At 44.6% G+C, this 27,200-nt stretch overlaps 1 protein-coding gene across 4 annotated transcripts in view; it reads right to left on the bottom strand.

Annotated features, from left to right (window-relative positions):
- PDZD2 (PDZ domain containing 2) overlaps window positions 1-27,200 on the bottom strand; it is a 138,610-nt gene that overhangs the window by 64,985 nt on the left and 46,425 nt on the right. For all 4 annotated transcript variants that reach the window (XM_064642512.1, XM_064642513.1, XM_064642511.1 and 1 more), the window contains exon 2: window positions 4,098-4,500. In XM_064642512.1, coding sequence (XP_064498582.1) covers window positions 4,098-4,500 — 403 coding nt within the window. The remainder of the gene's footprint in view (window positions 1-4,097; window positions 4,501-27,200) is intronic.

The following is a 27,200-nucleotide window of genomic DNA, read 5'->3' on the forward strand; positions in this document are numbered from 1 at the left end:
TGGAAAGGCATCCCACCCCAGCCCCACACCATGGTGCCATCAGCAGCCAGGACACCTGGTGCACACCCGGAACTTCTCCCATGCCACATATTCCTGACAATGGAGAAACACTCAAATGCAGAGTCCCAACCCCTCTCAACTGCCTCCCTTCACGATTAAAGCACTTTTGCCCTGCCCAATCTCCTTTACACTGGTCACTGGTAAATCTGGATTTCAAGCCCTTACTAATTTGGATGCTATAAAGAAGCAAGAGGATTCAAGGGCATTCTGGGAGTGTCTTGTTTTTGCTTTAACAGTTGGTGTTTCAAGAACTTTCAGAGCATCCTGCAGTGGCTGGAGGAAGCAAAGGGGGCCAATCTGCTCTGGTACATCTCATCTTCAGCCAAGCTGTTTCTGGCTTCATCAATGAAAGCTGCTCATACTGCCAGCCAGACCTGGATCAGTTCGAGTCCCCTTTGACAACGAGACTCCTGCCCTTCACACTCCTAAGTCTGGTCCTTGCAAACCTCAGTCCTGCTTCTGATCCCTGTCCATACCAGCTGTATCTGGCCACCTCTGGGCTGAACAGCAACAGAAACAGTCCACAGATCTTCCAAAAGCACCGTGATAGAGAAATTGAGAACAAAACTGAGGGATTCTGTCCTACCAGTAAACACAGTGAAACCACAAGACTGCTCTATTGTGAGGAAAACTCACAGTTTCCTTTTATTTATCATTTTTTAGTCAACTCCAGCAGTCTCTTCCCATACTCCTCTTCTCGTATGTGCCTATATAATTATCAGCCTGCAAAACTACGACCTGTCTCAGGCCACTGAATAAAAGAAGTAAACTTTGATTTCTGTGTTTAAGCTCCCCAGTCTTCCCAGAATGTGAGGGATCATTACTCCAGCTCAGAGACTGCCTGATCTTAAATCACTGCCCCTGACTCTCACTGCTGCCAGCCTGGGTCCTCTCCAAAGTCTGGTTTCCAGACTTCAGAGATCCTCCTGCCAGGCAGATACAGCTTTGTTGCTTTGAATCCCCACATTTTTGAAAGGCATTTAGGTTCATCCTAAAAATATTTCAGCATAAGTAAACCAACTATAAACATTAAATGCTGCCTGCTAATTGACAGGTACAGTATTTACTGAAGGTTACATACCAGCAAACAGCCTGGCAGATTTGTTTATACACAGTGATAGCAAATGCCAAGTGCACAGGAGAGACAGATCAAGATCTGAGAGATGAAAGCAAGCCTGAAGAAGGGGACTGGCACATGCACACAAACCAGTAACACAGGAATCTCCTGGCAGGCTCACTTGACAAACAGTATTCATCTTGCCTGTCATCTCACAATCCAGCATTGCTGTTGTGAGCAGCACGTATGGAGAAAATGGGAGAACAACCCCACACTTGTGGGAGGTGTTTCACTTGTGGGAGAGGTACCCTGAAAGTGAAGGGCACTGAAATGACATATGGATGCCCCAAAAGCACTCCCAGCACAACATCCCCTAGGCACTGGCCATGAGCTACCTGCTGGGATCAGCACAGCAGTGGCTGAAGACATGCAGATTCAACCCAACCTCTTCACCCCTGTTTTGGTTACAACAACTTCATAATAACTTTCTACAGGGAGAAAAAAAAAGGTATTTTCCTGGACTCCATATTCCAGTTTCAGCAATGCTCCTATCTGCCTCCTGAGGTGGGAAAGGGGAAATGAGCAGTGGGAAGGACCAGCCAGGTCCTCCCACATCCATACCGGTCACTGAGCAGCTTCTTGAAATCTTTCCTCCCACCTGCAGCCGACCTCCAGTCTGCCACAGGCTGTCTCTCCTCCCCTCAAAGTGAATATAGTGCTCCCCAAAGGCACAAGGCTGACAGCCCTGGATATTCAATTAGTCAATGTGTGGAGGAAATGGGGAGCATGGGGCAGGCAGTGGGGACAGAGCTGCTTTCCCCGTGGAGAGGGTGCCCTGCCAATGCACCCTGTCCCTGCACGGGAGGAGATAACTCATCCTGCGGCTATGAGAGCTTTGGCTCACGCTTTGAAGCCTGGAAGGAGGCTGCAACTTCTGACATGACATCCTGGATGCCTTTTTCAAAAGGCTCCTGACACGACTGGATCTCACGTGCCTGAGTGTCAGGTCACGCTTTGAAAACAGAGCTGGAAGTGAGATTTGAGGCTCCCAAGTGTCTTTATTCCCTGCCTTTTTTTTTTTTTTTAACAGGACACAAATAATTTTGAAAATTTTATTCACTGTCCCTATTGAACCCTTATTAAGAAACTGATTTAAGCCACTCATTACTCTGATAGCAGTAACCCCACAGATACTAAAGTGATAGGATTCTATAAGGCCCTGTGGTCTTTAAAAAGCAAAGGATGATCAAGGCATGCTATTCAGGCTCCAGCTATTCACATTTCTCCTCATTCAGATGTCAGGAAAATGTAATTAGTACTGACACAGACAGAGGTCATATTTCTAAGCAAAATATTAAAGGGGGGGGAGAGGGAATTAAAAAAAAGACAGAAGCAATTTTACTAAATGACTGCGCCTCCCAACAGGCTCCATAACCAATACACCACAGCTCAACAGATTACAGCTTTTATATTTTTCCAGTGCCTCAACTATGTTTTTACATTTTACAAAGCCCTCTTGTATATGTTTTGCATTAAAAATGTATTTATTGCTCACATTGATACATATATGTTCTGAATTTAACAATTTACTTCTCAGACCAAAATGACTCAAAACGTCAAGGTAACACTAGCATGAGATGGCTCTGGATCAAGAGGGTTTTTTTTACATATATATATTTTTGGCTTTCCACTTCAAAAAAAAGTCTGATCATCTTCATTTATAACATGTGTCTAATTAGACATCTTCAGAACAGATTCAAGAAGTTTTTATATGGACCAGAGCTTTCAAAATACCAAATGATTAATTTATTTATTTTTAAGCTTTTAATGTTTTCTTTTAGAAAGACTACAATTACAAAGCTTGCTAGAACAGTACACAAACACCCTACCCTTTCTGTTGCACCGTAAAATTCAAAGTGTCTCACTGATGCGAAGAGCAATTTTTTGCAATTATGGTTCTTTAAAACCAGAGGTTTTTTTAATTGCTTTTAGCTCCTACAACGTACTTTAAATTAAATTACTCTGAGTTCACAACCACCATCACCACCACCCTGCAGTAGTGCTGAGGAGCACTAATTCAGAGAACACATTTAAACCCATGCTTTTCTCAACAGAATTTAGTGACGAGATGTCCACTCATTCTGCTTTGTTACCAGCTTTGAAGTCTTAAAACCAAAACCAGCTGCTGCAGCCAGCCCCAAGCCCAACAAAGCAACGTTCATCTGTTTATACTATCAGTGCCTCTGGAAAGACTGGCAGACGGTGCTTCTGGTGATAGATGCATACTGAAACACGATCAAGGCTTGGGTTATTTTTCTTTATCCAGCAACGCTGCAATTCTAGGCAGGCAACAAACTCTAGGATCTCCATTAGGACAAAGAGAGAAGCAATGAAAGCCCCAATCCCACTGTTGTCCCAAACATTAACAAATCATCTATCTCATCAACTCTGAGAAAAGTCCGCAATTACTTCCATGTGGTTCCCAAACACTGGCCAAACAAGTTTCGTAGCATAAATACATGCAATGTGGTCTGGTGCATCAAAAAGAGAAGCTTCAATTCCAGTGTTAACATGAGCTATAAGGTGACATCAAGTCCAGGCAGAGCTAAACATGAAGCCTCAAAGGACAAAATTACCATCTTCCACTGACATCTCCTGCCCCAGTGTCATAGGGTCACCAGTTGTCTCAACAAAAGAAATCCTGAGACCAACCCTGAGAGGTCAGAGATATAAGGACCTTCCCCTCCATCACAGATGGAGTATGACAGAGGTTCCGACAATTATTATTTAACTCTTCAATCCTCCTGCCCCCTGCTTTGGACCACATCCCAAAACTTAGTGCCATGACAGCTTGTCTTGTCCCCTGGAGGCTCAGCCCAAGGACAGAGCACTGAAACTACAGAAATTGCCTGGGAAGTCCACTTAATTCACTTGCATGTCTGCTGCTCTTCCTTCTCTAGAAAAACCAATGCAAACATACCTGGGCAGACTGGTCTCCAATGTCTGGCATGCCACCATCCGACAGCCGGCACTGGTAGGGTGCCCCAGTGCCTTGGTGCTGCTCTTCCCCATTGCTTTCTGCTTCAGAGGTCTCTGGCTGAGCAATCTCCACCTCCATCGGGGTGCAGTGCCCGTTCCCGTGCTCCGAGCCCAGCTTCTCCTTGCTCTCCTTGCTGCCCGGCGTTCTGGTGATGACCCCAAACTTCCTGGTCCTTTTCCCATTCTGAGCAGCTCTGTCGCCGGGCTCGGGGCTGGGCTTGGCTTTGGGGTCACAGCTGTTGCTGTTGTTGCCGTTGGAGGGAGGAAGAGGGGCCTTGCGCTTGATGCGGCGCAACATGATCAGGTAGACGAAGCCGCCATTCCAGCACTGCTCAGCCAGGTAACTGCAAGGAAAGGGATGTGCGAGGATTACTAACTACTCACCCCACAGTGCCCACATCCCGTCCTGCCACCCCAACATTCCGTACCCTGTGATGTTCAGGCAGCTGACTGCCTGATGTGTGGATGTCATATCCTGAAACACTGGCAAACGCTCTCTTTCTTCAGTACTGGAGGAGAACTCTTGGAATACTATCAGGAATAATAACAGCCCTACCAGCCACCTGGGCTGATCCCACTGTGGCATAACATGCATAAATGCCACCAAACATGCTCCTACCATCTTGACCTCCATACCAGCACCACAGCAACATGAAAAGATGAAGCAAGCAAAACTGAAAGGGTTTCCAGTGGAGTATTAAAATAAATAAATATTTTTAAAAAACTGAAAATCAGGCAGGCTTCATTTGTGCAGCAGCTCATCGAGCATTTGCATCTGAAATAAACCTCCTTAGTGAAACTAATCTGCTTCAGCATACATAAATGCTTGAAGGCCTCAGAGAAAATGAAAAATCAGCCACTGGGGTAAGCAGGCATAGCACCAATGGCCCCAGTACAGCAAAACATGGTAACAAGGCATCACAGCTGCTGAAAAGGAAATCAGGTGAGTTTCCTTCATAGCAAGCATATTCCAGTCAAAGCAAGGGCCAAATCATCTCAGCTGTTCAAGGAGCAGCCCCCAGGCACCAGAGCAAAGCATCATCTCCCCTCCTGAAGTTTCTGGATGTGCCTTGAAGGAATTAACATTTCTGCTTCAAGCAAACCCTTTGTGACCTTACAGAAACTGCACCCATTGATGCAAAAAGGGAATCTAACTTCATGCCTCTTTTGGGAAAGGATATACCTCAACCCAAATTCTTGAAATATTTGGGTTCTGAGCCAAGGGTGTAACCAACTGAGAGTACAAACAAGCTGGAATTTGTACTTAGCAGGTTTGTATGTGCCCTTTCACACTAATTTAGGCCTCCAAAATATATTGCCTTTCTCACTAGTGAAGGCAGCAGGAATTTCCCAGTGCATCAAATAAGCCTCTGCATCAAATAAGCTGCAGTTGCAATGAACTCTCCACTGATACAGAGCAGTTGCTGAACCTACAGATTTTAGAGATGAGAAATCAGGTGTGGAGTTGCACCACAGAAGATTCTAAGAGAAAATAACATAGCACTTGTGCTTGAGAGAGGAGGAACAACTCAGAGGAGTATGCCACCAATATTTTCCCCTCCCTGCTGCTTGTAGACTAATTTTCCTCTTCCCTTTCTTAAAAGTTGTTTGGCCTCAAATAAAGCCCTTCAAACTTAATCCTGCACAGAGGTGACTTAATGGCAAAACAGGAAAAGCAGCTATGATAACCCCTGAAGCAAACTCTTGCACGGAGGAGCAAAGAAAGCACTCTCAACTACTAAAGTAATCCAGACCAGCCTGGCAGTGGCTGGAAATAAAACGATGGGTGTGTGTTCTGTCCAGGGACAAGAGTTGATATTTTCACTCCACTTCTTCCCTAAGCTTCCATGTCCCCCACAGAAAACATCAGCACTCAAATCACTTACATTTAATTAAGCAGACCGATGTCCAAATGAACACTGCAACTAAATAATCTTAAAAGCAGCCCTGGAGCAACAGAAGGGAAGGACAAGTATGTGCCGAAGTTCCCCAATGAATACAAACCAAACTCCAGCTCCCTGGACAGTCCATTCAGTTTTCACCAGGCAATTCTTCTTTTTTTTTAATTTTTTTTTTTTTTTTAACCAGACATTAAGACTATTTAAGTAAAGCCCTAAAACCACCTTTTTCAAAATGGCTGAAAGCAGACAGCCAAAAAGTCCCTCCGGTTGAGAAGTCTCAGCAGCCAAGGTCAGCTGTCTGGGTGGCCATGAGGTGACACTTGGCTCCAGGAGACACATGAGGCTGGCAGGATCTAAAGGGTTAGCCAACAAAAAAAATCCAGAACTAAGATGGAAGTATTTTTGATTATCAAGTTAAAAGAAATATTCTTTTAATCACTAGAAAAGGGGCAGTTTTGTTCCAGAAACAATATGAGCTGCCTGTTTTTCACATTTATCTTTCAACTCAAATTTCAAGGCAGCCAGTAAAGTTGATTAAAATTCATGACTTTTGCTTGCAGCAATACCACTGCACTCTGATCCATCACACATAAGCCTGATAGCACTGCTTCTCCTGGCACATGGAAACAGGAAAGCAGCTCCTCTTCTCCACTCCTGTGGCTTACATGGGTGCTGCCCACCCTGTCTTTATGCAGAGTCAGGTCTGCCTGACTCGTTTCTGTGCAGGTGCATGTATGTGGGGTTTTTGAAACACCAATCTCTGAACTAACCACTGACGTATTTTTTACTGCCAGTAACCAAGTGCATGCATTAATCAACTACTTGATTTCGGAAGCAAAGGGAACAAGAGGCAACTTAGCGTATGTCCAAATAAAGTACTCCTAGAGAGGCAAAAATAATTTACTGTATCACCTCCACTTGTGGTACATTTATTCCATTAAAGCCATGAAAAGGGAAGAGAAAAGGAAGGTTTTTTTCCTATCCACTCTTCACACACAACCATCCCTCCAGTCTGGAGCAGGGTTACAGCGAGCAGAAATAGATGCAGCTGCGCTGAAGTCAGCGGAGCCATGCTGATTTACTCCATATGTTGAGATGGCCTGCATGTTCCAGGCATGCAGTCTGTAGTAACTCATGGGTTTATGTCTTCTTGAGTATTTTTCAGCAGTTCAAAGCACACAATAAGTTTCCATGAGGGGAAAAAAAAAAAAAAAGTCCTCTCTGGGTCAGTGAGCGATTACCTTTGCATGGCAGCAAGTCATTGCATACACCAGATCATGTCAGGTATTTCCGGACAGGGTAAGTCCTGCTGGGACCAATGATGCAGTAAGTGGCATCATTATCTCAAGAGTCTGTTTTGAACCAAAGATCAGGAAAACCAGCACTGATACAACACTAAAGTCATATGACAAGATAGGAGACGAGATAGGAAAATAATATACCAAGAATCTGTGGTCATTTATTGTATTGCCCTCCCAAGATAGGACTGATAACCAAGGAGCCTGAGCCAGCTAAGTACATGCCACCTACTTAGCTGGCTTGATTTTTCTTTGCCATTTCTTTCCTGTTTAAGTAAGAAGACAAAAAAACCCAGGGAAGCACAGCAAGCTCTCAACACTGGACAAAAGACAGGTAAGGTTGTATTAAATGAGTGAGAACCTTCAGGTTTTTTGTTGCTTTCTATTAGTCTGGGAGTATCCCATGCCAGAAAGGAGCAGCAGGATGGATTTGATAAAATGTAATTATACAGTCTCTGGACTGCAGAAAACTGCAAAAAGATAGACAAGACCCCAAATCCCCCTTCTCAAGGGGTTTATGTGTGTAATGCAGACAAGTCTTTTTTTAGATTTGGTCCCTGTAGAGCACTCACAGAGATTTTTGCAATCAATACACCAACAGTGTCTCAGGCAGGGCAGGATCAGAGCTGATGAGCACACGCGGCAGCTCTCAGCACAGATGTGGGGAATCAGCTCCAACCTCCCAGCTGCCTTTTAGTTTGAATGTGGACTTCAGCTTGGACAGAGAAGGTGCCTGGAGCAAATATAACCCTAATTCAGCTTTGACTGTTCCAAATTTATTGAAAACTAAGACTCTAAAACACATTATTTCCCGCTTTGGTTTGCAGGGTACGGAGTAGGGTTTGGTGAAAGCCTTGGATCTCACACACCAGCTAAGAAATCTTGGGCAGCTACTCCAACTGCCACCAAATCACAACACATAACAAATCCTATTATCACCGATTTTAAGAACGCACGAGATTTTATTAGCTCATCATACACCTATTAGTATCGGTTAACAAAGCAAAAGATTTTACCAGCAAAACACTCATCCACACTTTCTGTATTTGCCAGAAAGTGTAAGGTAATGTCAAGTCTCCGTGGCACAGCTATGAGTCCCTTCAGACACTACGGCATCATCTCCCCAGTCAGGGTCTAAAAAAAAAAAAATCACTGAAATACTGGCTTGGAAACACTTCCCACTGGTGTGCTCAGAAGGAAAGACCACCCGGCTGCTCCTACTACTTTGATCTCACCCTGGCACCAGTGCTGGTAAAACCCCAGCCCATATAAAATGTAACCCCTAAGCAGTGGGGAAGACTTGTTCTTCTCTGTAGGAGAGAAACCATGAAAATGTTAATAATCCTTAAAACCAGGGGGAAATTGTTTTATACTTGAAACAGAGACGTAAAGTTACCTCTTGCAAAGCTCAACCACAGGTTGAAAAATGCAACTGGTGGCTGATATCAAGGGGTGTTTAATACCCTCTTTGTATCAGAGCCATAAAGAGAGGGACACGTTCACTTCCTTCGGAGACTATTTTGAGTTATTCATCCAAATCCCATTTCTCCCCTACACAGCTGAACTGACTGCTGTGATCATAAAAGCTGATAAACTCACTGAGTTTATTCCAAGTTCCTTGGCAAGTGTGTGAAGTGTCAGACTCAGAAATGGTGTCTTAGACTAAGACAGTAATTTTTTCATTCTTATACAGATATATATATATATTTGAGTGTATGCATGTGTAAAGGTAAAGGTTTACAGACTTGACAAGAGCATGCTGTGACAAGCTCTCTGTCATATCCTATCTCAGTTGAACAAATGCAGACAGCCACACTGAGCCATGGAAAAACCAAAGCAGACCCAGCAGCCATAAGAAAGCATCTGGATCCACTTAGGGTCAGAAATATCGAAGTATGTTTATTTTACACTAATAACACTATTTAGCATTTCTCCAGAACCCTTCATCCTGATAGATCAGAAAGTGCTTTGGATGATACACACAGAGCATCACTGACATCTTGCCAGCCAGCCAAGTGGTGCAGCTCACCAAGGCACGGAACAGAAACCTCAGTCGAGACGACCACTTTCAGAGCCCCCGCCTACCTCCCCCCAGCGACCTGTAATGTCCTTCGCAGGACAGACAGACCACTAATTTTCATGCTCTTCTCTGAAAGACTTTGGCATGGTAAAATGTCTTGAAACTCAATCTTCTTTAGGCTGGAAAGATGAAGGGCAGTGCTGATCCTTGCAGATCCAGCCTCAAGGGGGATTTTAAAAGCTAAACTTAACAAACCATTTCTCCATGACACTGGCAAACGAGCTAACTTGCTTTTCAGGTAAGGCAGGGCAAATTAATGACTAAGAGATAGTGACTGATCGAACAATCCTCGTGAAACCCTCACCTCACTGCCGTCACTGTACAAGAACACCCACCCCACTGAGCACAGATTTTGGCAAGCACCAAGGGGTACTTTCCACAGATTACCATGTCTTCAGGCAGGAGTCAAGTCTGCCTCAATGCAGGCAAAGGAAAACACCGAGCTGGGGAGCTGTATCCGAGCTTGCAAGAGGTTTCACTTCCTCAGGGCTGCAGGGACACCCATGACCAGCTCTCTCATCCACCTCCTCTAGGATGAGGACTCTCATCCTAGTCCTCCAAGAAGACTAAAATCTCCAGCCAAAATTTATCTTAGCAGAAAGCAATGGTGTCGGTAAATCTGGCTGCTACTTCAACATACTCTGCGGGCACAGAGCTGCAGCACACCATGAATGAGCCTGATCCAATATCTCATCACCAACAAGGCCTTTTCCTGCCCCAGGCTCTGCAGGCAATGGCATACACAAGGAACACAGTGTCCTCTGACTCCCTTAATACACAAGAGGAAAGGCAGAAAGGGCAAAGGAAAAGTCAGTCACAATGCTGAGAGGGTAATAACATCCAGGGAGTGCATTCAATCAGCCCAGGGTACACAAGAGGTGCTCCCATCTGCCTTTCGAGGATGAGACACCGTCAGCCTTCAGCTCATAGCCAAGGTTAAGCAGCAACTCCACAAGTCTCACAGGGGCTGTGGCTCTCTATGCCACACCAGGTTTTTCTTGGGATAGCCAAACTGGTGGATTTCTGGAAAACTCTGAATCCAGTATTTTTGACCACGGCATATTTTTCACTATTAAATTTATAGCAAGGAATGCAACTAGACTTACTGAAATTCTGAAGGAAAAACAACTCCGAAAGTTGAATTTCAAGGTATATTTAGTAAGCCTGGCAGGAGGCCTTGGGCAAGACCTCTTTGCCAACTGTGAAATCCCGAACTCTTAGGAGTGGCAAAAAGGGAGGAGAGGAAGGATTACTGCTGTGCTTTCATGGACTCCTGGCCTGCCTGCAGCTTTTGCTCTAAGATGGCATTCAGCTTAGCCTTTCAACACAGGACCATGACAAAGCCTGGTGAGACACCTCACTCTACCTGGCATCAGTGCAATGATGTGGCTTTGAATTTGGGGAGGCTGAATTCCTTTCCCCTTCCTGTGCTACAAATCCCTGATAGCACCCCAGGCAAGTCTTTCCATTAAAAAAATAGGGCCAACAACATGGCATCCCAAAAAGTTGCTGCAAGGTCTGAGGTGGTGAAGCCACTGGCTGTAAGTATTGGAGTTTCACAATTACCTTACACCTGGGATCAGCCTACACCAAACATCACCACAGCTTTCCTCCCACCCCATATCCTGCCTGCTCAGGTGCTGGCACAGTCATAGGGACAACAGTACAAACGAACCCAATTAGGGAACTGATCCAGCTTTAAACTAACCTAGCCACAGCAAACTTTCAACAACTCAGACCTCAAGGTGGGTATTTTAAACACAGCCCAGTGCTCTGATCTGGTCACAGTAGTGCAGAGGCAGGGACAGGAGAAGACTGATGGCAGGCAAGGCACCACGTTTCTGCTCCCACCAACAGTCCCCACCTATGCAGGGCTGAGAGACGTGTGTGGCTGCAGCCTCAGGGAAGGGAGTTGTACACATGGCGCAGACAGAAGTACTGTCTGGCTTTGGCTGAATGGCATTCGTATCTCCTCTTTCTAAAACCCAAAGGATAGGCACCCTTTCAGCAGACAACGAAGCCCAGCTGAATCACATCCCCATCACAGGTGTGGAAAGAAGACAGGTTGGATCATTTCCATTATGCTGCCACAGTACAAACTCCACACATTTCTGCCCTGCATATTGTTGAGATGCTTCAGAAACATGTCCAGGGCTTTGGCAGAGCAACCAGCAGAGCAGGGACCTCCAAAACACACTGCACATGGATGAAGGATATGAGTGTCACACTGATTCCTCTCTCCTCCCAGAACAAACATCTGAAGATGATGACTTGAGGAGCTGCACAGCTTCTCCACACCTAAGGAACCCCTCAAACTCTGACAGACATCCTAAACCCAACAGGTTTTGCAACTGCAATCATAAAATCCTCTGAGATTTGCTGATGTATTGGTTGTGCTAGGAGGACAGAGCGGTAACGCTGCATTTCGACTGCAGAGATCTTGGACTTGAGTTTTACAACGGACTTGATCTTACTAAACATGCAACTCCCACAACTGCATCTGCAAGTCCCAGTAGGCAGAGGCACACGGTACTTTCTGCATTTGGGACCTAGAGACAGATAGGTGTTAAGGAGACAAATTCTATTCATTCCTTGGTTAGCAGTAGAGTGCATAAACAGAAGTGGTCTAATCCAGTCAAACCATCCCAGCATTGAATATTACAATTTGTTAGTTTATAGCTCTGCCCCAAATGGACATTCAGCTGGCAACACAAATATCATATCCAGTTACAAGAAAACTAAACAATTTCAAATTACTAGTTATCAGTTTCAAAATTATATACACTTTCTATTTTTACTGCAACAGGCCAAGATGATATCAAGTCACACCTGGGCATCAGCACCTGCAGATATTCCTTGACCATGCTGTGTTCCTGCTGTTCAGATGCAGTTTCTCCCACCACAATGACCTCTTGCTCTTCAGAAGACACTCATGCTCCTGAAGCTCCAAGTGATACAAGCAGAAGCTTTTTTGTTTGCTGCTCTATGCAACTGCTCCTCATTCCCAATTGCTGTCTTACTGAGGACTCTGAGGCATGTTGAGTTTTACACTTCTTCTAAGCTTTTTCAAAAGAAGGTGTCGATTTCTCTTCCTCGTGAAGCCCAGAGGTGGACAAGCCTTTCCTCGGACGACTCAGTTGCTGATGCCTCACAGTAATTCAGCTGCCACATAGGGGCAAATGAGTAACACACATCCATCTCTGAACACCACCACGGTAAACAACAGAGCAGCTTTCCCATTACTGCATTTTTAGCAAATATATTTTGAAAAATATCTTGAATTGGGTTTGCCTGCCCTCCTCAAGCAAGGCTGTACTGGACTCTGATGCAGCATGGAGCAGTTATCTTACAGCCTTGTTACTGAAGGATGGACAGAGGGGCAAAAATGCCCAAGACCTGCAGACGAAGAGGACTGTTCAATCTCCAGGGAGCGTGCTAGACACTATCCCTCCCAACACCTCCATGATGAAGGGCTGCCATCAACAGGATCTAGGTTACCACTGTAACACAAATCAAGAGCACAGCTCTGAAACACATTTCATTTTCCCTATTATGGTGTTTTGGTTTGCACGCTTGAGCAGTCTCCAAGCTCCCATTGGGTTCTTCTTAATGACAATCAAATGGCAGGTGTGTGCCAGGAGCACACACAGTGCACTCTGGTTGCTGTGCCATATGCTCCAGCTGAATGTCCATCAGATTTGGTCCCTGGAAATGCACTAGAGATAATCCGTAACCCCAAAAATACCCAGTGTGGAGGTCAAGTCTCGCCTCAACAGTTTCATCCTCCCCTTTGCATGTCTTCCTAATGCAGACAGGGGGTAACTGCCCCATGCCCTTAATGAGAGTGTTTGCCAGTGTATTGATATGAAGCAAGTTTGCAAAGACCAGTGCTATCATCTGTTTCATCCACGCATGATTTTCTGCCTCACAAGAAGTACAAGGACTCAGCCAGATAAGATTTGCTTGTGGGCATGCCCAGCACACACAGAGGAATACAAATAAATTCCTGATTACTTTTTGCAGTAGTTGCTGTAAGTTACAGAGCAGTGCTCAAAGTGTTTTCACTGTTGCTGGTAATTGCAGAGATCCAGCTTGTTACCATTAGTTCAGATGTTTGGCTTTTTTTAAAATGGCACTTCAGGATTGGGCAACAAATCTCAAATGTGAACAAAGAGGGGCTGGAGCTTTGACTTTCAAACTGAGAGAATATATCAAAATAAAGGTTTTAGTTTATTACAGATTTGCGTTGAGTGCTATCTTTCTGAAGTCTCCAGATTTGCATGGTAGCAACTTTTTTTTCTCCACAGCGTTCCTCCCAAGTACAAGACTCATTCCATACTGGGAAGCTCAAACGAGTTCACATTTGCAAAGCCACGGAACCACGGAACATCCTGAGCTGCAAGGAACTCACAAGAATCCTTGAGGGCAACTCCTGCCCCTGCAGAGACAACCCCAAGAGTCTCACCACATGCCTGAGAGCTTTGTCCAAAATATGTCACCCAACTGGAAAGCACATGTGCCTTGCACGAAGGAAGAAGGTCAAAGGACATCCATGTGTGTGACCTATGTACAAAGTGCATTCAATGTGTAATGCTGCTGCCACTTTGCCCTGAGTACTCAAATCTTGTCACCATGTTTCACACCTCACCACCCTATTTCCAGGGCTCTCTGCCTTTCCTCTAGGCTATTTTAGGATCACCCCTTTAAAACAACTTTTTTCTAAGCATCCAGCTCACATCCTTTCCTCTTCCTCCCTGCAAATCTTTTATCTAATTCTGCCCCCGGTTTCATATCACACCAGGCAGCAGTGACAGCCAGGAGTAGATTTAACCGGAGAGAAATGGTTTGTACTCAAAATTGAACGAGAAGTTCAGCATGGGAGATATTCTTTACTATAATCCAGGATTTTTCACTGACAGACACAGCAGCCATGGAAGGTACCACAAAAAATTGCCCTTGTAAATGTGATGACCCCCTGATGCCAAGCTTAATGGTAGGAGGGCTGCAAGCCCTCAGGGGCTGGATCTGCCCCTAGACAGTGCTGGTACAGCAGCACAGGGTAGTGCTAGTGGCAGGTACAGGCTGTTCCTGGGCAGCAAGATCACCCCTTTGGGTGATAAAACTGCTTATTTTTCCCTATGCAGAAATTATCACAAATACCCAAACGGGAGGAGAACGAACACATCTCACTTAAATAGCTCTTACTCCAGCAGCAAAGTTTTAGAATTTATTGTATTTTAAATGGGGGGGAAATAAAAAAAAACCCAACACTAAACAAAACAAAATAATAATCTCTGCAACATTGTTTTGGCAAATCACATTCTTTACGTTTTAACATTAGTTGCAATTCCCAATATACCTCTTTCCACTGAGAAGTGAAGGTTTGGATGTCTGCAAGCGATGAAAATGAGAGCCAGAAAATTTAATCAAGTCTATTTTACAGCAGGAAGCAGTATGCTGGGTTAGAAGAGACTTATTTCCAATGCTTTTGCAGGCTTACTTGAGCTCCTGAGAGGAGCCCTATTAACAGAGAGAGGCCAGGCTTCAAATAACTCTGCAACTGCTGGGGGGCAGATAGGGAAAGAACAAATTCATGGCTCTCAGATTTATTTGAGAGGGCCAATTCCAGCAGCAAGGGCTACTTGCCTTCAGAAGACCACTCGGTTTTGAGCATTTTCCAGGATTCTTCCTAATACTGAATACGGCAGCTACTTCCACCAGCTGCTTCTTCCTTTCTGGGGGGAGTAATGCTTATTACTCAGCATCCAGGGATCTTGTGATTTGACCATGAAACTCAACAGACCAGAAACATGTATTTGAGATGAGAAATTTACCTCTCAACTAACAGCAGAATAGAAAACCTAACCCTCTGTCGGAGCAGGAGAAAAGTCCAAAAGTATGATCTGACAACACTGCAAAAACCCTTAAATATGGGGGGGAAAAGAGCCTGAATTCCGACAAATGCATCCCCACATTACTTTCTGTGACTTCAGGATGGATTCCAGGCTGTAGAAAGCCTGAGGAAGAAGGAAAAAGGAGTGAATTTTCCACAAGTGGTGAGACCCTCAACAGGCCCAGGCTACACCGTCACCCAAAACTCTGCTCACAGGCTGCCCCAGACTCAGCCCTCCCTGTGAGGCCATCAGCGTCTCGTTTCACTTGCACCCACTCTCGCAAAGGATAATTTTGCCTTTTGAAGGCCATGGCCCGCGGGGACAGGAGGTTTATTTAGCTATTTAACATCGCTGTTTTGTTCTCTGCGGTGAGGACGGGCTGCGCATACAGTAAATCCCGGGGATGAACTGCTTTCGGCTCTGACTATGGGCTTGCTGAACCCATGCTTCCCCTGCATGCTGCGACAGGTTTCTAACCATAATAACCCTGCACAAAGCACCACCTCTTGCTCAACACTTTCTGTCAGTCACACCAAACCCTTCCTCTCTCCCAGTGTCTAAATACATCTTTGATATTCCTGTCATTTTGGCCAAAACAAAGGACTCATCCTCTCTAAAACAAGCAAACCCTGCCGGTGCTCATTCAGTTGTACAATTCTCAATGAGAACAAACATTTCCCATCTGAGCCCCCCCCAGTGATGGGCTGAAGTTACTTTTCCCCAGGCAAGTGCACAGCCTTGAATTCAGGCACTTCCCTGACGGATGCTCAGGATTCTCAGGAGGAAGCAGATCACCAGCAAAACAAGGGCAACTTGCTGAGGCTGTCACCAACCCAGGTGGAGATAATCATTGCTGCTTGGGTGACAACTGCCCCCAGGATGACACCTCTACTGACACTGTACACCCTCAGAACCCAACGCTCAAGTAATTTCAGGAACTACAGCCAGGACTCTGCAACAAAACAGCCTGCAAAGGCAGGAATTGGGCAATGCCAGATATACATGTGCCTGTCTGTCTGTTGTGAGTTTGCCTCTTTCCTTGGATGCTCACATTATAAACCAGCTTCTAATTACAACCTCACTTTCTGTTTTTAGCACAGTAAGTTTGAATAAGGCCAAAAGGGAGAAGAATTAAGGAACACACATGGCAGCAGTCATAAACATTTCCTAACTTTCACTTGGTTTTGCAACACAAACAAGACAGACATGTCCTCCTCCTCGGACCCATGGATTAAAGCTTGCAGATGATTTCAACTTCCCAACAAACGCTTTGCACACAGTGAAGATTCTGGATTTAATATAGATTTTGCAGACTGTTGTAACCACTCTGCCAGCTACAAAACACACAAACAACCCTCTGACAGGCCACGATGGGGACTGCAATCCCAGAAACTGCCTTGGGACAGTTCCCAGCAGCATCCCTGAAAGCAAACATTATTTTAACCGTCAGGAGAACAGACAGGATTCTGCCTTCTGCATCTATTCACATAACTGGCTTTTCCCAGCACCAAATCATCCTCCCCCAGCTGCTGCTGCAGCCAAAATTCATCAATATTTGCCCCAAGTTGTAGTTTCATTAGATGTTGCCAAACATAACACAGGTGCAATTCAACTTGGGACACAACAGCAGAGTTAAATATATATTTTTCTTTTAAATTTAAGAAAAAAAAAATGGAGATCACAATCTCTCACCCTCCATCCCACATCAGGATATCATCACACAACTTTTCTGCCTAACTTTTTTCAGCCTCACACCTCCATCACACCATGACAACAGAGAGGGTCATTCATCGATTTCTTCTCCTTGTGGACTCAGGAAGGAGCTGATTGCAGCCCTGATCCTGCCTCTGAGATGGGACTGATGCTGTCACCCAAAAGGTGACGCAGGTACTTCAGCCCAGTGACCAATTAGGACCAAATCTACTACCACAGAAGCAGGTAAGGGCAGACATCACTGCACACCACCCTGGTTGAGAGGAGTCCCTGGTACAAACATTGGGACACTCTCCTGCTTAAGCAGGGGACTGTCCTATAGGAGAGGCGTCACCCAGAACTGCAGAGCCCACGGGATTTGCTGCCTGGCGGCTCCTGGCTTGCAGGAATTGTTTGGTGCTGTGGTACCAGAAGCATTGCAGGTGAAAATACCCCTAGGAGCCAAATGAAGAGCTGTGCCAGATGGTGAGGAGGTGCAGCACTGGCCCTGCTCACCTGGCACAGTGCAGAAGAAATGATGGCCATGGGCATCCCTTCCCCTCCAGCTGCCAGAGCCTGGTGCTACGAAGACTCTGTTTGCTGTCAGGGCACTGCCAGCACATGAGAAAGCCAGAACCAGGGGAATTAAGCATACATCACTCTGCACTGTGACTGTAGTTCCCAATACATAACACCATCAACTTGATTTCCCAGAGTGATGCAAAACAGGGAACGATTGTCCTCCTTTTTTTTTTCTTTTTTAGATTTTAGAATCCACACAGAAATCTCCAGCCCTGGCATGAGACAGACCAGCAACACGTCACAAGAAATCCCCTGTAAGCCTTTTGATGACTTTCATCTATTATTCACTTACCACAAATCCTTGCCATTAACAAACTGCACTAAGGGAATCCGAACTTTCAAAGCCACAAATCTCCTAATAACTATGGCCGCTTTATACATGCTTTAGGATTAGTCATGTCATCTGGTTAGAAACTCAAAGCTGCTCTTCATTATTGGATTCAACCCGCCTGCAACCAGAGAGGAGACTGGTAATGCTGCCACTGATTTCAATGGTGCACAGGCATTCATTACATGACACCCTCCTCCTGGACACGTCAAGCCCAGTGGCACAAATTTATGCTGCACTACTGTGCCAAAGACCCAGAAACCTCCCTTAAGCACACTAAGACCAACCCTGGCAGATGGCACTGGAGTGAACTTGACTCCAAGCACACTCAGACTTCACACTGGCTCCTAGTATGCAAACTGAAGGCAGTTTTACAACTATCTGCTCTGTAAATTAAGAGTCCCTTTAGTTGCTTTGAAAAATAAGAGCTTATTTAGTCATTACATCGGCTTCTTCAAAGAGCCTTCAAACTAATTAGCCATACAGAGTTACCATTAAAATATAGAGCTTACACTCAATACTCTTGATGATAACAGAGCTGGTGCTTTGGTACTGAAGCTATAGAATTAGCACAAACTTCATCAGATGCATTTTCCTATAGGCTCCAAATTATATTTCAAACTGAATATTTTCCTTTCCTGCGGTGGATGTGGGAATTCACTTAATTCATTTGTAAGTTCAAAGCAATAATGATTTTTAGCCCATGTGCAGATCAAGACTTTGAATATTCAACAGTAACAGATAGCACAAGGGGATGGAAGATAGACACAAGAAAAAATGCTGAAAACAAAAGCAAAAGCTGCAATAAAAAGTAAAGAAGGTAAAAAAAATAGTTGCTGTACTACAGACAAGCCATAGAGCTGTTCCAGTTCAACTTTTACAGGACAGAGGAGTGGGGATTACTCAATTTAATGCAAAGAGCACACTAGCCAGAGGCAAACCCTTCCTCATAGATGCAGACAGGCTGTCAAGCAAAACAAAGTTTACAAAACCCCACAAGATATGCAAAGCCTGGAGAAGCAGACTGCAAGACTCAAATTTTAATTCCAAGAGTTCCTGCTCATCCCTGCTTCTTACAGAGCGGGTTTATTTGGCAGATAAGCCTTTGCTACTTAAAAGAGAAAAAAAAGTCAAAGTCAACAGCATCACAGGAAAAGAAATTTCCTTTCCCCTTTTGACTTCCATTTATCTGCTTTACATGCAAGTTTACTTACAGCAGAGACCAGCAGGTATGCACCACTCCCTAGAACTCCAGTCCCCCTTCCTCTCCTCCTCCTCCACCACCTGCCCCACCCACAGCACTCAGCTCTTCCACCAGCTCTTCCAGCTCACTTCCCTCCCCAAGGGAATTGCCACCCCTTGCTCCAAAGGTGTTACAAATCATAATTCTGACTTTCAGGGCAGAACCTGGCAGCAGCTATTGGGGGGGGGGGGGGAAGACAAGCAAGTCCTGACAGGAGGACAGGGAGAACTAAAAATTACCATTACAAATCATTACAACTACTTCGTTATTAGCTTATAACGTCATATAGCTGATTTCCTTCTCCTCCTCTTGCTACACTTTCACTGACTGTATTGATTGGACTTGTCAGCATGTTCTCACATAAGACTGAATTCAATTAAATGAAACACAACCAACAAGACAGAAGGTATTCGATGTTTGCTTAAAAATATCAAGTAGCAACATGCGCAGGCCATCAGCATAATCTAAAAGGAAGATGCCCCATAATGTATTTACTATCTGCACAGAAAAAGCCAGAAGCAGACTTTAACCAGCAACTCTCTGCAAGTGTCAGGACAGCAGCAGAGCACAACCAACTACTGAACCTCATTTCACACACTCGATCAGAGTTTAATCTGAGCAGCAGCCACATAAATCCAGAGGGGCTCTATTAAAAACCAGTGCAGTGACTCATTCCATGGAGAGAAGCATAAATTCAGACTCTCAGCATCTATATATTTCTTAAGAAAGCCTCTTGTTTAGCAACAAGAATTTCTTTGTTGGACAAGCAGGGGGCTGGATCACATCCCTGTGGCAGGACATTTCTGCTCCTTTAGCAAGACAGAAGGGCATTAAGACAACCCACATGCAAAGCTGAGACTGTACATGTGTATGCCAAGCAACTCTGCCATGGGCACTTTAATGCAGTGCTATTTTCAATCCTCCCAAAACAGCCACTGCAACCCTACAGCAGCCCTAAGGCTGTCCTCATCCACCCCCATCTCTAGCAGTAAATCACTGACAAACCCTCACCCTCCGCAAAAGTCAATGGGCATTTTGCTGCCTGCCCTGAGACTGGGATTTCCTTCCCAAAGCACAGTGATGGCTCAGAGCCACGTCTGCTCCTTCAGAGCCCTTCGAAAAGCTTTGCCAAGAAGTGCACAGAGTCTTTTTTTCAGAGACATTTCACTAGGAGACACAAGATTCTCCTCCCCACCAGCCAGGACAGGATCACTCAGCCCTGACACCCAGCACAGGAACAACTGCCCCAGGGACTTCCAGCTTCCATTTACTTCTCACCGAATACCAAGCTACTGCAGCAAGGAGGTTTTGGGTCCACCACCACAGAACTGGCCCCCTCCCCCCAACCCCAGCCAAAATTAGAGCAATTCAGCATAACATCAGCTTCACTGAAGACAAAAATATCCAACATCACCACCACCCCCCCGAGGCCCTTGTGTTCAATGATAAAGTCAATTTGTGGATGCTATTTGCTGACATTTACTCAGATGAGAAACACCAAAACACACGGTCTTCACTTGCTGTGCTTGTGGAAGTCACACACAGCAGAGAATCTCAGCAAACTGCACAAGAAGAGACACTTCAGCAACTACATGCACCCCAGAAACAAAAGACCCAAATCCATCTTAATCACCATCATGCTCTGTTTCCATGACAATGATGACACCACCCTCATTATGCATTAGGACTGACGTATTAAAAACAAAACCAGATAAATACCAAAACCACAGGATGGGCACCTGTTGATTATCTTCTTTTTTCTTTGGTGCTATCTTGATGCCAAGGCACTATTAACAGCTGCATCTTTTACATGCAAAATCTTAAAATTAGCCTGCTACAGCCTCTACTCTGAAATATTGTAGCACTTGCTCTCCCATGAAACATTTTTCTTCGGCTGGGATATTTGCTCTCACACTGATAGAACACAGAAACACACACATACAAAAATTCTGCCTTATGCTGGGCAACTGGTTTTGGTTAGCTATCAGTTTGGGTGCCAGGCTGAAGTCTGGGGTCTGGTTGCTAAACAAAATACTTGTTAAATCTATAAATACTAGAGGACTTGGCATTTAATGCAGAATAACAATATATGTATTAATAGAAGTTATAGGATACTTAAAAACCCAATAAAATTGTTATCCAAACCATTATAGTTATCAAAATGGTTATCAGACTCCACAAATTTGCTTAAATCTGTTTTATCCTATTGGATTTTGCACCTATCTTGAACATACATAAAACACATACTCCATGCAGTAGAACACAAAGCCCTTTACTATCTTGGTGGGACTGAGGCAGTACTGGATCTGCCATCTCATCATGCTGTTTGCAAACTTGTGTTTCGTTTGACCAAGCAGAATCACCCTGCTACTGCTGTGACTGCATTTTTCGTGCAAGACACCACATGTTCCTGACAAGAGAACTGGCCTAAACTGCCTCTGACACCAGAAAGCAAGAGGGGACAAGGGGCAGCACTGTACGCACAAAGCCCTTCTTGTAGTGACTATGACTGAAGTCCCTCACTTTGAGGACATTTTTGGCAAGGACCCTACAGAAATATGCTGGCAAACAGCAGAGGAAGATGCTGTCAGCTCTCCAGATGTTCCTGGCCCTTGAAAATCCTAATCTACCTCCCAGTTTAGAGGTTAGCCCTCCTCTCCAGATGTTTTTCTCCTCAATCCCCCCAAGATTTTCACTTTTTTTGCAAGAGAAGAGAGGCACAAGTTCTTCTTTCCCTCTCTAATTCTAAATACATCGGCAGATGTCGGGGTTCAAGGCAGCTCCTTGTTCAAGTAAGAAGAACACAAAGCCAAAGCATGAAGGCAACTGTTTGATCGATACTGTTTGATTTAATGAGCTTTGGACCATGCTCAAAGCTGATGCCTTAGAGGAGTTGCCACAGGCAAAATTCAGTTTGCAAGAAGGATTACTTTCACCATCTGAGAAATAAGAAACGAAGACATAAACCCTGCAGTGACTGAGGACAATTTACCACCTAGAGAGATTTGCCTTCAGCAAAGCAACAGTCGTCTGACTTACCTAATAGCTGAACTCCTACAGAGAAAACAGCTATCTCACTAAATTTATTTATATATTTTGTGCCATTTCACTTTCATGTTTCAACTTAGTTAATACATTCTTCTTATCTTCCTTCTGTACCTTCCTAAGTCAGTTCTTTGGATAGGAAGGCAGTACTGCCCAGCATAAACTTCCAGCTCTCTCCAAAATGGGTCACAAAAGCCCTTTGCTGCACATAAAAGCTTGTCACTTCCACCAGTTTATTAAATTTTACCTAAAAGTCAAGACCTCCGTGCATATATATGAAACAGAGCTGTTAAGAGAGCACACCAATATCTCACTAATATCTACCATATTTTAAGGTCTATTTACCCTTGCCAATACACATATATTAATCCTAATGTATTGGATCTGGACCAGAAGCTAAAAGCCAGGACATGAGGCTTGAAGTAGCAGTCTGGATACAAGTCCAGACTTGGCAGTTTAAACTCATATATAATCATCATTAGTCAAACTCAATGAAAGGAGGGCAGACCCTAAATCCCTACTAGATTTACTGACTTTATGATATACTCAAGTTTATTACTTTATTTTGTACCTTTACTGATGCTGTCACAAAGGATTCAAAAATGAGGTCCTTAACCTAAGGAAATGATTACTGCAGTTGAACACTTGCTCTATATCATTAATGACACCTCCAAGAAGGGTCAACCACCCCTGCAGACTCATGTGCCAAGGAAACTCTGCATTTCATCCCCAAATAAGCAGTGAAGCCTGCAGTGGAAACTGAGTGTAGAGTCAGGAGCTGGCAAGTGTCTCCTCACTCATCCAGCCGTACCCTTTTACACACTACTCAACATCTGCTAACACATCCTTGGCACCCACATCGCAGAGTTTGCTCACTACTGGTCAAAAACATGCATGACAGAGCACTTAATGAGTTCAATGTGAAATAAATCATGACTTCACAGGATCAATAGTGTATTAATCTCTTACATCAAAGCAGCGCAAGTATACAGCTGGAAAACCAGAGCCTCTCCAGGCACTTGCTGTAAATGCCCCCCTACAGACACTGAAGGCAAGCCCAGCTTCTGGATGAGCCCCACTCTGCAGCAGCCAAGATCATGCACGACCTGCACCCCTGAAATTCAGCTCCATCTTCCATCTTCAACACCATCTGAGGAGTACCTGAAGCAGAACCTGCAGCTCCCAGCACCCAAGGCTGACCTTTAATCCCCTCACAGGAGGGCAAGCAAGGTCTGAGTACGGCACTTCGAAGAGCTCTGGTCTCAAAGGTGTGCAAAGATGGACAGATGCAAAGATGTGACACAAAAAATGTAGGAACATCTGCATTTCTGCCAGGGTCCTGACCACCAGCTCTGCTCCCAAGTGATCACTGGGAAAACCCCCAGATCCCACATGCTACATGAGGTGTTGTTACTGGAGCATCTGCCAGTTTTACTCAGATCAAAGTTCTCAGTGTTTGAAAAATGAGAAGCTCTTAAGCATCTCCAGATCCTCTGAGCAGGGCTACAGAAGGTAGGCTGTGGATCAACCGGGCTCTGACCTCCCCAGATCCAATGACAGGAGAGCTCTGCAAAGCAGCAAACTCAGACTGCAGGCAGGAGACCCACCATGCCCACAGCTGCCTAAAACCTGCCTGTACAAGAGCAGACTAGGAAAGAATCAATCCCCTTTTATTTTCAGGCTCACGCATCATCTTTACTGCCAAGCAGGTGGTAAGGTCAAACTACAACTAGGCAAAACACAGTTAAAGAAAAGAGAAAAAAAAAAAAGAGACTCTCCCTGGTAAGCAAATGAAGGTAATAGAAACAATACCTGATTCATAAAGTAAGAAATGTGACCATGGGGGGGGAAGAAGAGGGGGATCACAGCCAACCTCTACAGTCCAGAGAACGTGGGAAAACCCAACTATTTCAAACTTGCCTAGCACATAAGAATTGCTTTTGTCTGCATTAAAAGCTGCATTGCTTTCACCACCAACGTGACCAGCAGTTACAAAAGGAGAAATCCCAACAACAAAATGCTGAACTATGCCATGCCAAAAGCCTGCTGTCCCACGCCAGCGATATTCAGAGCCGGCCCGTGCTGCCCGCTCACAGCCACAGCCTCTGCCCACAGGACAGAACAAAAGCCGTGTCCCTACCGTGTACGCAGAAAAAGAGACAATAGCTCTCATAAAAAGCTGTGAAAAGCTTTTTAGTGAGATTTCTGGTCTGGGATCTGATCTGATCCACCCCCTAAAGCTTTAATCAGCTGTGCAGTTTGTTGGCATATCACCATTTTAATATTAACCCTTTAAATTATCCATCTGAGCACTCTTGCTGCATCCTCCTCTTCCCCCAAGAAGGGGGGGCACTGACCCCACGCTATCCCATATCTGTACAGAACATCAAAACACTTTGGTATGAGGTATCATGCCTGTATGGGCATCAGCCAAAACTCCCCTCATCTCATCTGTTGGGACTCTTCTGTATGCCTGTTTCTACTTGGCCTCCTCACAGCCTTGCTTGCAGCCAAGAAAAGCTGCTTGACCACAGCAGCTGGGCAGGATGAGTCAGGGCACATGAATGTCTTTTAACCCCTTTCCACCTGTGCCCTCAGAGTATTGGCTGCTCAGCTGAACACAGCTGGGGTTAGCTCTCTCCCATGAAGGAAAACTCAGGGATTCCCAGCAAGATTAAACCTTCCCAATTCTCCACACCTTTCAGCAAGGTTTAAAAAAAAAAAAAAAAAAAAAAGACAGACAAGCCTCAAACACAAAGTAGACTTTCCAAATGACTGACAAAGAAATGCAGCCATCAGAGTACAAAACATGTTGTGATAGCACAGCACATAATACAATATAAATCAAGCACACACCAGAGCCTTAGCCAGCTTTATGCTTTGCAGAGCCCACAACTTTTGAATTCATTGAAATAATAAGCACCCTGACCTTAATGCAGTCATCAACGCTAAATAAAGCCAAGCACAGTTGTGCTCCTTTGATCAGTCTTTTCATAAAGGCAGTATAAATAGTATTGCTCCTTTTCCATATCTTAAGAGGCTTTTACATTTGGAAAGTGTTACAGAGGCACACCAAGAAAATAAGCAGTGTTTTGTTTCTTTCTCCTTTTGGGCTTTTTTTCTTGTTTTTGTTGTTGAAACTGCAGAGAGAAAAGTTAAACAATCGACTCCCAGTGATCCAAACAATGTGTTTACATAAGGGTTTACAAAATGAAAAAGCAAGTTACTCCACATTCAGATATTCTGTGCTCCTGCCAAGTATCTCAACACTAGGAGACTAATGTCCTCCAAGACACAGACTTGTGCTATAACGTTTCTGGCCAAAGCATTTGAATTTTAAAAGCCAAATACAAAGGAAAAGAACCACAGGCAACTGCGCAGCAGTGATCCCTGGTCAGAAGCAAACCGCAGTGTTCGGGTTTGCTTGGGTCAGTGTTGCTGCTTCCTTGCCAGCACCATGAAGGGAGGTATCGGCTGAACCATTCCTGTAGCCTCAAGGATTCTAGCAGCCTGCACAATTACCTGGCCCACATGAGCTCAAAGAGCATCCTGCAGGTCCCTGTGGCTCTCAGGTGGGCAGGACTCCCATGTTGACCTGGTCCCCCAGCCACATTCAGCACAGCCTCTGCAAACTTTTGGCAACTCCAGCTTTTTCAAGGAATACCAACACCCACCCATGCCAGTCAGCTTTGGTCATTGAGCCACGCTGCCTTCTTTCCACATAGTCTTTCCATAGGTTTTCACAATGCCTCAGTAATTCAATCAGCATTGGGGAAAAAAAAAAAAATCAGCACAGCATTCAACTTCTAGTTTTGCATCTCAAAACCAAATGCGCACGTGTGTGTGTTTTATGCCAAGGGTTATAGCTTGGCCTTGCATGTGCTATGCAGTAGTGTGACCCAGCTTTACCTCATTTAACCCATTTCTGCTAATTAGTGAAAAAACATTTCCTTCTGTAATAATTAACACTTACAGTCATTACCCTTCCAGTTGAGGCACACATGTTCCTGAAAGATGTTTTCATGAAGGTGGTATTTTAAAATATTACCACATACAGAAATCAAATTTAATCACAAAATGGAGATGTTTTACAATTACCATGACTAAATACATCAGTGATATTATCAATGAGTATTGAAGTCTGTGACACTGCTCCATGTTTTGATCCAAGTCAAACACAGGCTACTCAGCACAGAGACCCAAGGGAGGAAACAGTGAAAAATCTTCAGACACTGCAGTACCATTGATCTTTTGAAAACTGGGCTCCAAATAATCCTAGGTAAATCACATAAAAAGAGCAAGGAAAGAAATCTGGGTTTCCACATCTCACAGTTACTTGAGTGCCCTGGCTACTTGGGCTAACTTTACAGCACATGAAAGGTCTGAAATGAACATTTGAGTTCCTTCCTGACCCAATGGATTAAGGCAGCATCAAGGGAATATGGAAAGAAGGAAGTTATTTCCCCTCATTCTTCAAATGCCTCTGAATTTCCATATTCTTCATCTCATTTTCTCACTTCTCCATCCCAGTCAAGTCCCCTGTCCCAAGCACACATCCAGAGGCAGCCTGACCTCCCCTCCATCTGCAAAAAATACCTGCAAGCCTTGACAAGGTTAGAAGGAGAGACCTTTTTACTTGAAATGTGGGGGTCCAAAACACAAGTAATGAAAAAACAAACAAACCATAAAGTGTATGAAGTCCCCAGTCCCAGACTCAGACCAGAGGGTCTACACTGCTGAAAGCAGCCCCACACCACAGCAACTCAGCCACCAGTTAGCCAGAGAGGTTAAGAGAAAACCTCTCTAAGGAGTAAAATTACAGAGATGCACAGCCTGGAGAGCTGCCTGCCATGCCTTTTGGGAGCTCACTTCACCCCCTACTTGTGGGGAACCATTCTTTCAGAATGCAAGTCCCAAGAGCTTTTTTTCCCTGAGAGTGATTTTTCCATTGTCAGTCCTCTAACAATAGTTTTTTTCTTTT

This window comes from Pseudopipra pipra, chromosome Z, assembly GCF_036250125.1.
Source record: "Pseudopipra pipra isolate bDixPip1 chromosome Z, bDixPip1.hap1, whole genome shotgun sequence".
Taxonomy (NCBI): domain Eukaryota; kingdom Metazoa; phylum Chordata; class Aves; order Passeriformes; family Pipridae; genus Pseudopipra; species Pseudopipra pipra.